The sequence below is a fragment of the Xenopus laevis genome, chromosome 1S, assembly GCF_017654675.1.
Source record: "Xenopus laevis strain J_2021 chromosome 1S, Xenopus_laevis_v10.1, whole genome shotgun sequence".
In the NCBI taxonomy this organism is placed as follows: domain Eukaryota; kingdom Metazoa; phylum Chordata; class Amphibia; order Anura; family Pipidae; genus Xenopus; species Xenopus laevis.
This window is the reverse complement of record NC_054372.1, coordinates 89,070,327-89,087,136: the sequence shown is the minus strand read 5'-3', so window position 1 is coordinate 89,087,136 and position 16,810 is coordinate 89,070,327. Positions and strand designations below refer to the sequence as shown.

The 16,810-nt window shown below is 42.1% G+C and overlaps 1 protein-coding gene across 1 annotated transcript in view; it reads left to right on the top strand.

Annotated features, from left to right (window-relative positions):
- Positions 1 to 9,746, top strand: part of LOC121399362 — a 45,567-nt gene extending 35,821 nt beyond the window's left edge. The window contains exon 2 of the mRNA XM_041579891.1: positions 6,369 to 9,746. Coding sequence (XP_041435825.1) covers positions 6,395 to 7,564 — 1,170 coding nt within the window. The 5' untranslated portion in view covers positions 6,369 to 6,394 and the 3' untranslated portion in view covers positions 7,565 to 9,746. The remainder of the gene's footprint in view (positions 1 to 6,368) is intronic.
- The last annotated feature ends 7,064 nt before the right edge of the window (positions 9,747 to 16,810 follow it).

The window sequence follows — 16,810 nt, the reverse complement described above, 5'->3', positions numbered from 1 at the left end:
TAGTCCGCCTGCCAATTCTGTAGTCCCGGAATGCAAATGGCTGTTATGGTCGTTGAATGATTCTCTGACCAATTGACGATTTTGGATATTTCCAACATTGCTGCTGTACTCCTTGTACCCCCTTGTTTGTTGAGGTATGCTACAGCAGTACTGTTGTCTGATTGAATTTGGACATGAGATGTTCTTAGCAAGGTTGACCAATGAGTGAGGGCATTGTAAATTGCTTTGATCTCCAGTATGTTTGTGTGGAGTTTCTGCTTTTGCTGGTTCCACAGGCCCTGGCATGAACGGTGTTGCCATGCTGCTCCCCAGCCTTTGAGACTGGCATCTGTGGATATGATGATTGGAGCTGGAAGATGCCATGTTTTGCCTCTGGCAAGACTGTCTTCCTTGGTCCACCAGCGAAGGCTTGTACGAACTGTCCCAGATAGAGATTTTGTCTGAGAAAGATCCTGGTGATCTTGTTCCACTGCCGAAGAAATTCTCTTCGTAATGATCGCATGTGGAACTTTGCAAATGGAACTTCGTCTATTGTTGATGCCATGAGACCTAGTAGTTGAAGTATGGAGAATGCTGTTGGTGTTTGCTCTGTAATGAAACTATTGCTGACTGAATATGAAGAATCTTTTCTGCTGGTAGGAAAAGGCTTTGAAGTGTGGAGTTGACCACCATGCCTAAAAAAGGGAGAATCTGAGTTGGAGTGAGAATGCTTTTTTTTGATAATTTATTATCCAGCCATGCTGTGTTAGTGCTCCTAACACTTTTGTGAACACTCGTGGTGCCGAAGTCAAGCCGAAGGGCATTGCTTGGAACTGAAAATGTTGTTGGTTCATGAAAAATCTCAGATAGTGATCTGGGTGTATTGTATATTTGATACTTGACAGACTTGTTGAGTGGATGTAAGTTTAGAACTGGTCGGAAACCACTGTCCTTCTTTGGTACCAAGAAGAGTTTTGAATAAAAACCTCGGAAGTGTTCCTTTGGTGGTACCAAAGTTATCACTCCCTTCTCTTGAAGGTCTCGAAGAATTGAAATGGTGGCTTCCACCTTGCTAGGTTCTGATTGATGTTTTGAAGGTACAAATTGGAAGGCTGGTGGGAATCTTGTGAAAAATATTCTGAGGCCTGAAGAAATTATATTGAAGACCCAGTGGTCTGTAATGGAGGCTTGCCAAATTGGTGCAAAATGTTGCAGTCTGCCTCCCATTCTTAGATTCTCGCTTCCAGGGGAGTCAGGAATTCTGACTTTTGGGAGGTCCCCCTTTCCTGACATTCTTTGATTGTGATTGCTATGGCTTGAATCTTGTTAGAGGTATTAGCGTTTGGTCTACCTCTGATGGATTGTCTGGAGTAGGATCCCCAAGATCTATGATGGTAATTACGCCTGTGCTCTACTTTGTAGATTGTCTTACCCTGGGGAAGGAATGTCCCTTTTCCACCTGTAACTTCTGCAATGATTTGTTTAAGTTCTGGATCGAACAATTGTGTTCCTTCAAACTTTAAGGAAACCAATCTGTGCTTAGAAGCTGTATCCCCTGACCATTGTCTTAGCCAAAGTGCCCGTCTGGCTGTTATAGCTGCTGCCGAGGCTCTAGCGGCTAACTTGGTTATTTCACAGTGAGGCATCACTGAGAAAAGATAATGCTAGAGAGAGCTTATCTAAAGCTGTTGCTGAGTCAGATTGTTTGATAAATGGGGACTTCTTTAGCTCCTGGCACCAAAACTTTGCTGTGCGTGCTATGCTAATGGAAGCTGGTGCTGGACGTAAAACTGCAACTGAATGGATAAAGTCCCTCTTGAGAGCTGACTCCATAGGGTCACGGAAAGAGCCAGCATCTTCAGATGGTAGCGTAGTATTCCTGGACAAACGCACTATGGTGGAATCAACTTTTGGAGATTTGTCCCCGAAATGCTTATGTTCATTCGTAATTGGATATTTAGTGTGAAATTTCTGTGGAACAGTGGTACGTTTGTCAGGTTAAGACCATTCATCTGATATAATCTGCGGGACAGATTTGCTTGTGGGAAATGCTCTGGTCTTTTTGTGGGTGTTACCCAAAACCTTGTCTACCTTGGAAACTGGCAATGGGGCCTCTTTAATCTCTAATGTATCGCAAAGATACTTGAGGAGTAACTTTATATCATCAGGTTGCTTAGAAGTAACCGCCTCTACTGATTCAGCAGAATCTGAATCAGTAGAATCGCAAGTACTGTGTTCTGAATCTGAACCCACATTAGACTCTGAGTCTAATGAATCAGACAGGATAGGCACTGGTATCTTAGGTCTGGCCTTGGGCCGAGTCTGGATTTGTACTTGGCTGGTAACTGCCTGCTGGACAGAAGAATGGATTTGAGATTGTAACCAACCTAATAATTGTTATATTTGCTGATTATTAGCATTGGATGGCGAAGAATCTTGAGGCACAGACTGTGCGTGAGAAGTGTGTGCAGGGCTGGATGGGCCCGGTGAAAAATGAGGGGAGGTAGGAGGATCCTGACAAGCATGCACCATAGCAATGGTAGAAATAGGCACTGGTTGCTCTAAATCATTATCTGAATCTGCATATTGAGTAGCGTTGGTTATTTTATGTAGAATAGGGGGAGAGGGTGAAGCTGAAATCGCTTCCTTTTTCTTTCCCCTTTTCCTTGTATGTCTGATGGGACTCTTTGGATTTTCAGACAATTCCTCAATGAGGTCAAAGAGCTCCTTTGATTGTACCATAATCTGTCAGGTTAACTCCCAATTATTCCGTAGAAATTCGCCCTTAACAATACACCATATGCAGAGAAATTACTTAGCTGCGAGCAGTGTGTATCTGCCTGTGCTGCGCTCCCCGATGACGTCACTGTAGTGAGCGGTAATTTGGCCATATGCATAAATATGTATCCTGTGCAAATTTCACCCTAACTGACCTCCAGGCCAGTTTTCTCTAAACACTGACTTTTGGGAGCCAGTTTCACAGTTTAGGGAGCTAAATATTTAGTGGATTTGCTCTGCCTTAAGTCACAAAGACTAAATTCTTCTTCTATTGCTTCATTTAAATCTGTTTGTGGAAGGATTGTTTTTCTGTTTGAGGTATTATATAAATACTATTTTCTACTACCAAACATTTTGTTACATGGTTAATGTATATTCTAAACGATATAATTATCAGAGTGATCTTATCTGCACTTAAATGTCTTATAGAAATCACATTGACAGTCGCAACACAATTCCCCCGTGACTGGCAGATCTAATGCTCTCTATGCAAATCAGACTACCGTAATCTGTTTTTCATGTCTATTTATATTTGTTTGGCACTCCAGAATAGAGAGAACACAATCAGGAATGTGTTTTAAGAAAGTTGTAAATAGACAGGCAGAAATACTTATACAGAGAAATTAGTAAAGAATAAATCTAAGTATATGCTTGCACTGTGTCAGCAAAAGCATTAGATAACATATTATCATGGAATCCCTTAGAGATAAAGTAAGAATGATGTAGAAGTCCAATGACAGCTGGGGCATTAAATAGAAAATGATACAGAAAGGGACGAGACACAGACAGGTATGCTTAGGTGGGATAGAGCAGGTGAATGTCAGCAGAGTTTGCAAGCAATGTACAGAACAGGCAAATGTCAGAGTAGGATGCTGGGAAGTGCCAGTGCCAGGGAAGATCAAAGAAGATAGCTAGGGAAAGAGTGGGCAAAAGGTCTGAGGAGAATGCTGAGAAGAGATGAAGCAGGTATGGGTCACAAGAGGATGCTGGGACAGAGCAGTTAAAGGTCTATCTACCATGCTTGGATAGGGATAGGAAATGGTTGGGCAGCCAAACAATAACAGATTGAAACTTGAGCAACCAGAAGATAATTAGAAACCAACTCAGAACTTGGGGCAAAACAATAACAAAAAATGTGAGAAACCAGGCAGGATGGGTACCAGAACTTGGCACGATATAACATGAATCAGGGAACCCAAAGAGACACTAGAGCAACGGCCTCAGTACTCAAGCGTCAGAGTAGAAGGTGGAAGTGTTTTAATAGACAAGGGCCTGATAAGAATAGGTTGTACCTGATTTGGTAATTGGCTATATATATAGCGTATACTTGGTATTTATCTTAAAACTTCTAAGTTTTGTGACTAAGAAAAGGCACCATGAACAGAAAGGATCCCTAAATCAGATGACAGCAGTTCCTAGCAGATACATTATCAATGATAGGGCAGCTAAATACAGACTTTGTTTAACCACAGGGGGATGCTGGAACAAACGTCTGTGTGTAAGGGTAACCTTTTGGTGTCACAAGGACGAGTTCAGACAGAGAAAAGTGGTGAAAAAATCTTGGCGGGCTCCAGTCCAATTTTAATAATATACAGCAGGGCTGTCCAACTGGCGGTCCGCAGGCCGCCCCCCTTTATGTGGTCCTCCACATCAAAGTCTGCCTGCTGTGTCTGCTTACCATATGTAAACTTTAAAAGGTATCACTACAGAGATTAACTGGCCCCTGCATTGTTTAAACCTCAAATTCAGACTAATCCCCTGTATTGTTCACACTTGTGACACCTCTATTGTTCACATCCCCACAGCCCTGTACTGTTCACACCTAAAACCCAGACTGAAACTGCCCACATTGTTCACCTATTCACACCTCATACAAAATGCTAATGGGGCACCAGCACTGTGTCACTGTAAGTAGTACATCTTAGACTTGTCCTGATTTTCCTGCTCTGTTCTGTTTTCCCTATACTCCTGTGTGTGTCATACTTTGCCGGCTCTTTGCACCCTGTGTTTGCCATACTCTGCCTGACCTATGATCCCTATGGAACATAAGCCTGGTATTTGTTCTGGGGGTTTGTTAGCATTTGAAAATTATTGTTAGGGGCCCCTGAGGTGTTAAATCATATACTGGGGTACTGTATTATACACAGGGGAGGAGGAGGTATATGGTTTTAAGGGTATGTCATAATATGACAACTTTTTTCACATATGAGTGGCATCCCTGCCGGTGCTGGGCCAAGGTAGTTTGGCACCCTAGGCAAGAGCTTCAATCAGCACCCCCTGTCCTGCATTACCATTTACCTAAAAACAATATATAGCTTACAGATGTAGCCAATTAAAAAATGTCAGTCTCTTAGATTATTTCTTGCCGACCCCTTCACAGTCTCTCAACTGTATATAAGTCCAAAATCAAGAGTATATATACTCCCAAAGGGGGTATGTATAGGAAGAGATCAGCGCCTGTGGCAACAGAAATTAAAAACAAGCATAGCGTAATACGTTCATAGTGTAAAAATCACCCCGTGCATAAACTAGATGTTGGATAGGTGTATTCTCCTTTTCCTTCAAGTAGCTAGTGATAGGGGTATAGATTAGCGATAGAGGTAAAGGAAGGATGGTGCCTTTCTTGTAAAATAAAATATATTCCAGCGGTGAAGCACCTCCACCTTCTATATAAAATGCCTACTTACAGACCACTACTGTGGTATTATGCATATAACAAGGCGCCCTTTCTGGTCCCTCCTTCAAGGTTCGCCGCTCCTTCCAGGTCCCAAATCAGGAATAAAACCAGTAATAGTGTAATACCATTTATTATTAAAAAATAATTAAAATCAATTAAAAAATGCACACTCACATTTACCCTGGCGGGTTTTGCGCATTGAGTCCAATAAAAAGTTTGTATGGGGTTCACAGGGATGGTCCTGTCAGCTCACTCCAGACTCCCTTGTGGTGCCTTGCTTCTGGGCTGTTGTGTCCCCCAAACTGTGCCTAACGCGTTTCACTGTGTGTTATCAGCTTCCTCAGAGGCGTAGTTTCCATACTGGTTTTTGTCCTGCTTTTTAAAGCTCTTTTCGATGCGTCCGGTCGACTTCCGCCTTCTTTTCCGGTTTTGTGCGTTCCACCTGATGCGTTCCAACGCGCTCACTTCCTCTTTGGCGCACATAATCCTGGATTTTCTTTCTTTTCACATATTGCGATGAAGGCAATATCTTTCTCCTTTATACTGTCACTTGATTGGTTTAGCACCTTGTTTGGTTGATAATTTACAGTCCAATAGACCAATTTTGTGTATATATATATACAATGCATACTTTTTAACAACATGTACAGACATCGATTAGAGGGGATCATGGGAAATGTAGTTCCTCCTATTTCTTCTAATTTCAAAAAAAAAAAATTTATTTCACACATTCCTTTCTAGTGTTATATATGTGTATTCACCTTATGTTATTCCTTTACTCTTCTATTCTCTATTTCCTTTATCTCTTTTTTTTTTATCTATTTTTTTTATATCCTATAGAGAAAGGCATGTAGTCCTTTTCTTGTGATATACCCATAATTAAAATCTTACTCACAATGTGATTGTGTATTTTTCTCCCTTTTCTTTCTTTTAGATCAGAAGGAGAGGGAATATCTATATATGAAAAATCCCAAGATTCCGGTCCTTTACTCTCTGCTGAAAATACATAAAGATATAAAAAACCCGCCCGGTAGACCAATTGTGTCTGGCATAAATTCAATATCATGCAATATTTCAGAATATGTCGATAAAATATTACAAAAATATGTAGTAAGCTTGCCCAGTTACCTAAAAGACTCAACTCAAGTAATCAGAGATTTGCAAAAAGTACAACTAAAACAAGGAACATTTTTATGTACCTTGGATGTTAAATCCTTGTACACTTCAATTCAACACGAATTAGGAATAAGAGCCGTGTCACACTACCTAGAAAAAGACCATGACATGCCGACCAACCAGAAGGAATTTATAATAGAGGCCATCTCCTATATACTAAACCATAACTATTTCTGGTTTGAGGATAGATACTATTTGCAGATATGGGGCACCGCCATGGGAACGAGATTCGCCCCCAGCTATGCAAATTTGTTCCTGGGTCACTGGGAACAGCAAAATATAACACCTAAGCTGGGGGGTGATCTCGTCCTATGGCGAAGCTTCATAGATGACATAGTCTTTTTATGGCAGGGATCGGAAGTAGAAATGTTAAAATTTGTCAATGACATAAATAAAAATGATCAAAATCTAGAATTAACTTCCACCTACAGTCAGGAAACAATAAATTTCCTAGACCTAGAAATAAGAAAGAATAAAAACAGTGATTTCCTGGACTTTAAAACCTATTTTAAAAAGGTAGATGTCTGTAACTATGTATTAAGTACTAGTAATCACAACCCTACATGGCTTAAGAACATCCCATATGGACAATTTTGTCGCTTAAAGAAAAATTGTTCTAACCCAATAGAGTTGGAAAATCAACTAAATCATGTGTCAGAGCGGTTTAAACAGAGAGGGTATAAAAATAAACTCATTCAAAAAGCAAGGAAACAACTAACGAAAATAGATAGAACAGATTTATTAAAAGAAAAAATGAAAAAGCAAATAACGAATAAACAACTGGGCCTATCTTTTATCACTTCATACACCCCGGGGGCACAAGAAATAAAAAGGATTCTAAACAGACATTGGAATATCCTGGAAGAAGATGAACTCCTAAAAGGAAAAATCCCCCAAAAACCTAAAGTTATATATAAAAGAGCAAACAACCTGAGCCAAATGATGAGTGCGTAATTTCTTTTTTTTTTTGTAACTTAAATTTTATTTGGTTTAGCATTTAAGTTTCCAAGCATAATAAAAGCACAAGGTACAGACATAACAGGAAAAAAAGTCATGTATATCGTTTTCACAAAGTTCTCAGTTGGTAAAAAAGAAGGAGTGTGGGAGTTAACATGGATGTCAGAGTAAACGTACAGAGTTACAGAGATGGTTGGAAAACATTGAACGACCAGAGGGCTTGAAGTATAGGTCAATGAAGCAATAGAGATGCAAGAGGCCTGCAATAGACAATCATCAGCAATACAATTATCAACATCCTTATTCTCATTCCCCCCTTCCACCATACGCGTTTGAGATACATAATAGACCCATTTCGACCAAACAGCGTCATGCTTAGGCAAGGATCCGCGATGTTTGGCCGTCATTTCTTCCATTAATTTCATATCCCTGATACGGGAAATTGTCTCGCCTATGGATGGGGCACGAGAAGACTTCCAATTGGAAGTAATAGACAATCTGGCCGCAGTGTAAATGAAATTCAGAAGCTTCTGTTCTGGGGGGGAGATGCCTACATGAGGTAGGCCTAGTATTGCATTAGAGGCCTGAATTGGGATCTCATAGAAAAAGAGTTTCGTCACCAGATCCCTAACCGCTTTCCAAAATGCAGATAGTCTCGGACAGGACCACAATATATGGGAGAGAGAGCCCTCCTGTCCACAAGCCCTCCAGCACAGCGCTGAGGTAGTTGGATACATTTTGCTTAATTTCACCGGGGTATAGTACCAATGGAAGATAGCCTTGTAAACGCTCTCTTTCTGTCTTACACAAGTGACACTTCTCCTGGCATTCTCCCATATGTCCTGCCATTGTTCCAAGGTGTAAGTGGTGGAGAGCTCTCTTTCCCATTGTAGCATATACCTATGTTTAGGAAACGGTTCCTCTAATACAGTGTTAAGTACAGAATAAATAGTCGAGATCAACGCTTTCTGTGGCAGACCCCGGAGACACGTCCTTTCAAAGAACGTCAGTGAGCGAGATGGAGGACGCCCCTGGAACACCCCCTTAATGAAATGTAGAATTTGCAAAAAGTCATAACACCAGGTCTGGGGGATTTGATACTTCTCTTGAAGTTCTGCGAACGAGTGGACTCTATTCTCCAATGGCTTGAGAAAATCATATATTCTAAAGAGGCCCTTGGAACCCCAACGGTTCTGGAAGGCGGGAGACATCCCCGGGATAAAGCGAGGATTAGCCAGAAGTTGTGCCGCTTCGTAGTATCTGCGGATATTGGGTACTGCCAATCCCCCCTGAGATCTATTCATAGACATTACCTTTCTGGAGACTCTGTGTCTCGACTTCGCCCAAATGAACTTAAAAAACATGGTTTGATGAGTGCGTAATTTCATCCCCACAGAGAGAACACAAATAAAGAAACCGAAGGGTGAATGGAAAGGCTTTTTTCCTTGTGCACTCTGTAAAGCCTGTAGGTATGGAAAGAAAGGGACACAATTCACATCAAATGTCACAAAAAGGGAATATAACATTGACCAATGTATCAAATGCACAACACAAAATGTGATATACTGTTTAGAATGCTCCTGTGGCCTCCAATACATCGGCAAAACTAATAGGAAACTAAGGGAAAGAATTAATGAACATGTAAGGAACATAGAAAGGGGAGTTATGAACCATAGTGTGTCAAAACACTTCAAAGAGCACCATAATCAGAAAGCTAAAGATTTAAAATTCTGGGGTGCAAGCATAGTACAAAGAGATTGGAGAGGGGGTGATCTAATAAGGAAAACATTACAAGAGGAGAGCAAATGGATTCACAAAATGCACACCTTCATACCACAAGGGTTAAATATAGACATAAACCTAAGAGCATTTTTATGAAAGTAAAACATATAAAAAAGAAAAACAAAAAATAATATAAAAAAACACAAAATTTATAAAAAAGTATTGAACACAAAAACTAACGAGAAAAATTAAGAAAAGGGAGAAAAATACACAATCACATTGTGAGTAAGATTTTAATTATGGGTATATCACAAGAAAAGCACTGCATGCCTTTCTCTATAGGATATAAAAAAAAGAGATAAAGGAAATAGAGAATAGAAGAGTAAAGGAATAACATAAGGTGAATAAACTAGAAAGGAATGTGTGAAATAAAATTCTTTTTTGAAATTAGAAGAAATAGGAGGAACTACATTTCCCATGATCCCCTCTAATCGATGTCTGTACATGTTGTTAAAAAGTATGCATTGTAAATATATACACAAAATTGGTCTATTGGACTGTAAATTATCAACCAAACAAGGTGCTAAACCAATCAAGTGACAGTATAAAGGAGAAAGATATTGCCTTCATCGCAATATGTGAAAAGAAAGAAAATCCAGGATTATGTGCGCCAAAGAGGAAGTGAGCGCGTTGGAACGCATCAGGTGGAACGCACAAAACCGGAAATGAAGGCGGAAGTCGACCGGACGCATCGAAAAGAGCTTTAAAAAGCAGGACAAAAACCAGTATGGAAACTACGCCTCTGAGGAATCTGATAACACACAGTGAAACGCGTTAGGCACAGTTTGGGGGACACAACAGCCCAGAAGCAAGGCACCACAAGGGAGTCTGGAGTGAGCTGACAGGACCATCCCTGTGAACCCCACACAAACTTTTTATTGGACTCAATGCGCAAAACCCGCCAGGGTAAATGTGAGTGTGAATTTTTTAATTGATTTTAATTATTTTTTAATAATAAATGGTATTACACTATTACTGGTTTTATTCCTGATTTGGGACCTGGAAGGAGCGTGAACCTTGAAGGAGGGACCAGAAAGGGCGCCTTGTTATATGCATAATACCACAGTAGTGGTCTGTAAGTAGGCATTTTATATAGAAGGTGGAGGTGCTTCACCGCTGGAATATATTTTATTTTACAAGAAAGGCACCATCCTTCCTTTACCTCTATCGCTAATCTATACCCCTATCACTAGCTACTTGAAGGAAAAGGAGAATACACCTATCCAACATCTAGTGTATGCACGGGGTGATTTTTACACTATGAACGTATTACGCTATGCTTGTTTTTAATTTCTGTTGCCACAGGCGCTGATCTCTTCCTATACATACCCCCTTTGGGAGTATATATACGCTTGATTTTGGACTTATATTACCATTTACCTCCTTACCATGATGTTTTTTAAATAAAGAAAGCAAGAAAATGTAGAACACTTTTTATTTATATTACTGCCCCCTGTACCTGTACCAGCAAGCCCAGCAGCCATCCATCATACAGCCCTCCTGTACCTGTGCCAGTAGCCATCCATTATACTGCCCCCCCCATACCTGTACCAGCAAGCTCAGCAGCCATCCATCATACAGCCCTCCTGCAGCCATCATATTGCCCCCAATCTTTAACTGTGCCAGCAGCAGCCAAAAATAAATTTGATCACATCATATTGCCCCCAAGTATTTTTGTACCTGTGCCAGTGCCCAGCAGCAACAGCAAACATATGGGCCCCGGCCCAAATCTGTACCTGGCTGTGCCAGCAGGAAGATTCACACTTTCACAGTAATAGAAAGAATGTCTTCAGTTCAGTGCAACTGTGCAAGGCTGTGAGCAGCGAGAGCGAGCCACACCAAGCAGGCTGCCAGCTCTCTGCCTCTCTCTGCCACCCATTATTACTATTACTTGCTGGCAAAAGGGAGAAGGTGAAGGAGGGAGATTCCACCTGCCTGAGTGACCATGATTACTGAAACAAATTATTAAATAAATTGAAAAAATGAAAAAAAAAACCCCCATTAAAAGTGCGCCCCTCAATGATGGTGTCCTAGACAGCCGCCTACTCTGCCTACCCCTAGTTCCAGCCCTGATCCCTGCAGTGAGCACCAACCATCTGTTTTTTTGGTGTGCTATTAATGTGGACATGGTCTTGTGGTAACATGCGTGTGGTTTAAAGTGGGTGTGGTCTAAAAACATAGAGTGGCTAACACTGGCTTCCGTTATCGGCCCTCCACCATGTAGATTAGAAAAATTCTGGCCCTCTGTACCGTATAAATTGGGCAGCACTGATATACAGAAATGTGCCATGCAGTGGATGTTATACATGACAACACAACTGTTAGTTGGTTTCAGTCTCCCATGTGGGTCTGCATCCATGTCAGCGAACAGTTAATTCTGAATACAGAATGTTTTTGTATTCAGTTTTGCAAATTTCTAGTTGCTATTTAAAGAAGTGTATATAGGTCAGCATGTGACAGTACTAATTTTGAAAAAACAGTCATAATGTACATGCTTAGTAACATGGTCTAAATGTTCCTGTTATCATTTTAAAATTCACTGGGGGGGGGTGACTGCCACACCCGTAATGAATATCACTTGACTTGTCCTTTAAGAGATCATTTTATACACTCACATCACTATACCTTGTGCAAGGAATACGGTTTCTAGTTGCCCAATATGCTGACAAAGCTGATCTCAGCATGAATAAATTAGTGAAATACAAGATTGTAATACAAAAAACAGCACAACTAATCAAAAAAAAAATAATAATAAATCATATATCAATCATGTAACACAGACAATCATATTTTTAAGTAAGGAATGAAGGAAAGGCAATACATTACTATAGCCATTTTTTTTTCTTTTTCACGTTTGTTTGTAAACCTGCCTTCCGGGACTTGCTGTATACAGTGGTTTTTAGTACCCAACCGAAAAGAGAGAATACCCAATTCATATAATATATCTCACTGGTGTTGCAGGTGTACAGGGAGTTGCACATTATGGCTACATATTTTCTTTTGCGGTGCTTACAGCAAACATAAATAAATAAATTGTGCAAGGAGTTTTAACTATAAGTATTTATTGTGCTTCCATCTAGATAAGATGGAAAGTCTTTATGGTGTCTCAAGTCTTTGTGCCGCCAACCCAATCTAGGGGCTGATTTATGAATGAAGGCAAGGGCAGTTCTCAATAGCAAATAACCATTAATTATTTTTTAATAGTCTACCACTAATTAGAAAATAAAAGCAAAGTGCTGACCGGTTGCTGTTGGCAACAGCACTTAGCAAATTAGCAACTAGATAAGTAAATGAACCCTCCATAGATTCGTTTGTGGAGAACTGGTTTAATATTTAAGCCAAGATTTTAGCATAGATTCAGGACCATTTAATTAAAGGACTATATTTGGCAATGTGTACCTTGCCTGGTTTTGAAAGGGTAAAATATGTGCCTTTGGGAATTCCTGAGATGGGATAGTATTTGGTGCTTGTCTTTCTTAATAACTGAGACTTTTCATACCAGCTTAGTTGTCTTTTACCAGCTTATAAACCCTTCTGTAGACCTTCACCAATTCAAAAATATTCTGTATGAGCACTGAAAAACTGCATATTCTAGATGGGGACTTACCAGCTCTGTATAATTAAAGAATGATCTCCTCCTCCCGCTAATTAATGGCCCTTATTTACTCTTGATGCTGCTGACTGGCATTGTTTACTACAGCCAAGTTTTTATCTACAAAGTCTCCAAGGTCCTTTTCCATTATGGATTTGCCTAGTGCAGTCCCATTAAGGATATAAGTGGCTTAGATATTTTTACATCCCAGGTGCATGACTTTACATTTATCAACATTGAATCTCATCTGCCACTTAGCTGCCCAGATTGCCAGTTTGTCAAGATCCTGTTGCAAGGATGCCTCATCCTGGATGGAATTAATTGGGCTGGATAATTCTGTGTCATCTACAAACATTGATACATTACTTACAATAGCCTCCCATAAGTCATTAATGAACAAGTGAAAGGTATTCTGTCATGTGAAAACATGTTTTTTAGAAAATGCATCAGTTAATAGTGCTCCTCCAGCAGAATCCTGCATTGAAATCCATGTGTGTATTTGGCTTTTTCACTAAACATTAAATGAGATTATGGTCTATTTCTTTACCCAGGGGTTCAACTATTAGCATGTTTGATATACATCCTGGGTTATTAGAAATTATTAGATAAAGTATAGCATTTGGTTGGCTTCTCAACAACCTGTGACATCAATTGGTTGTGCAACAAATTTATAAACTTGTTCCCATTACCTGACCTGGCTGTACTGTTGCTCCAGTCAATATTTGGTGTAAGCTGCGGGATCCACAACAGACACGTTTCTCCTTTTTAAGGCAGTTTATTTATACACAGGGGTGACCATTTCAGGATACAAAACAAATCATAAAAATAAATCCTGCCCACTGGGCTCTAACTTCACACATAAAGCGTTCCCTTACTACACTGGGCCCCTTGCGGACTACCAGTAAGCAAACACATAAGTAGGGGTCACCCCTGTACTCAAATCTCCTGGGGGATTGCTCAGCCTCCTGGCTGTAACACCCGCCACTGGTTTTGAGCGCCAGCGCATTAGCGCAGGCATGCATCAACTTGGGTGCCGGCGTCGAGGCGCCCGTGTACGTCAAATCAGACGCCTGCGCAGGAATGGACGCTCGCATACTTAAGAGCAATGACCTCTAATTTGGGTGCCTGGCTTCCTATTGGTCCCTGATGTGTCTGTCTTCCTCAGCCTGCTCCTGATTGGTTCCTGTTCCCTTAAATACCTTCCTCTTCCTCCTCACATTGCCCAAGCTGGCTCCAGTTCCTACTGTTCCTGCTAAAGCCCTGGTTGTTCGAGTTTCCTGGTTTTGACTCTCTGCCTGTTTTCCTGACCTCCGAACCTTCGCTGCCTGAATCCGACCTCTGCCTGCATTTAACTACGCCTTAGCCTGACCCCTTGGTACTTCGCTTCTCTGAAACCCGTCTTCTGGAAACGACCTTTGCCTGCACTTCACTACGCCTTGCCTGATCCCTTGTTACTTCGCTCCTGGTAACTCGCCTGGCTCCTCTACCACCTCTGCAGCGTCGGTGAATACCGGAGCCGTAGAGAGGTTCCTGTTACCATCAGTTCTCCTGGATCAGCTACCTTCCTCCGGGATCCGAGGTAAACGGATCGTTATAGTTAGCATGGGCCAAAAGGATGGATCCCTCCCAAGCCGCTGTTCGTTCTTCCTCGTTGGAGACAGTCTTAGAGGCCCTTATGAAGTGTCTCGAGGACTCAGAGGCTTCTCAGTTGCACCTTGCTTAGAGCTTGCAGCACCTCTCAAATCGCCTTGATGCCTTGCAGGCTTCCCAGACTCCGCTGCCTCCTGTCTCTGTTGCACCACCAACCCCAGTTTTGGTTCCGGCTCCATTGTCCAGCGGGGAGAGTTTTTCCTAGAGACCCAAGATCTCAGCTCCTCTTAGCTATTCTGGTGATCAAGAGACCTGTCGGGGTTTTTTTAATCAATGCAAGATTCATTTTGAACTCTCACACTTCCCGAATGAGAAGTCCAAAGTGGCCTACGTCATGACCTTGCTTCATGGGAAAGCCTTGGCCTGGGCTCCTCCTCTTTGGGAACGGGATGATCCGTTGGTTCACAACTCCACGGCATTTCTTTCCACTTTTCGTGAGATTTTTGATGCCCCCGGCAGGAAGGAGAATGCCTCTACTCGCCTCCTGAAAATTTCCCAAGGGGCACTCTCCGCAGCTGAGTACGCCATAGATTTCCGTACCATTGCCGCGGAGGTACAGTATCCTGGAACAACGAGGCCCTTGTAGCTGCCTTCTGGAACGGTCTCAATGAGTCCCTTAAAGATGAATTGGCTGCTCGAGATCTTCCTCCGCTGTTTGAAGACCTGGTCTCTCTGGTGATCCGCATTGATGTTCGCCTGAAGGAGAGGCTTTCGGCCAAGTCACAAGCCCATAGACTGCTCCTCGACTCCAACATCCCAGCTGCTCCGGCTGATTCTCTTCCTGTGCCGGAGGAACCCATGCAGCTGGGGGCTACCAGACTTACTCCTGAGGAAAGGTTTCGTCACCGTACAGCAGGTCTGTGTCTTTATTGTGGCCTGTTAAGACCTGTCCTAATAAGCCTCAAACTCATCCAAAGGGGAAACTCCAAAGCCTAGGTCGGCGGGTGGAGACCATCCTGGGCACTGCCACTTCTTCTCCATCAAGAAATTTCTCTCGTCTGTTGGTTCCCTGCTGTATTAAACATCTCTCCAGGACCATCCCTTGTCAAGCCTTTATTGACTCAGGTGCTGCTGGGAACTTCATTGATCTCTTTTGACCGAGCTTCTTCCCTGCCTCTTGTCCCTCTTCAAGTGCCTCTGGTGGCTCATGCAATTGATGGTCATCCCCTCTCTCATGGTCTTATCACCCACTCCACTTCTCCTCTGTATTTGCAAGTTGGTGACCTCCAAAAAGAAGAGATCTCGTTTCTGGCCATCTCCTGTCCTTCGACCCCTATCATTTTAGGGTAACCCTGGCTCCAGCTACATAACCCTATGATTGATTGGTCTTCTGGAAAGCTGTCATCCGGGAGTTCCTCTAAATGTTTATCCTCCTCATACTCTTCTCCAGTCTCCATTTGCTCCGTCTCCACGCTTGAGTCTCTTCCTTCCTGTTATAGAGACTTTTCTGACGTCTTCGAGAAGAAGAGTGCTGAGGTTCTTCCCCCCCATCGGCCCTATGACTGTCCTATTGACCTGATCCCTGGAACTGTCCCTCCTAGGGGAAGAACCTACCCTCTGTGCCTGAAACCCAAGCCAAAAAGGAGTACATCCAGGAAAATTTGGCTAGGGGGTTTATTCGGAAGTCCAACTCGCCTGCCGGTGCTGGATTTCTCTTCATCCAGAAGAAGGATGGGGGTCTTTGACCGTGCATTGATTACCGGGGTCTTAACAAGATTACCGTTAAGAACAGGTATCCTCTTCCCCTTATCCCTGAGCTGTTCGATAAACTCAAGGACGCCAACATTTTTTCGAAGCTGGACCTGAGGGGAGCCTATAGTCTGATTCGGGTTCGTCAAGGGGACGAATGGAAGACAGCGTTTAACACACGTGATGGCCATTATGAATATCTAGTTATGCCATTTGGCCTCTGCAACGTGCCCGCTGTCTTCCAGGACTTTATGAACGATATTTTTCGAGATCTCCTCTATTCTTCTGTTTTTGTCTATCTGGATGACATTTTGATTTTTTCTTCTTGTGAGTCTCTCCATGCTTCTCATGTGAGGCAAGTCCTTCAACGTCTCAGAGAGAATCATTTGTTCGCCAAGATTGACAAGTGCGAGTTCCATCAGTCGAAAATTTCTTTCCTTGGTTATGTCATCTCTCCCTCTGGCTTTGAAATGGATCCGGCCAAGGTTTCCGCAGTCCTGAATTGGGTTCCTCCCTCTAATATGAAAGCA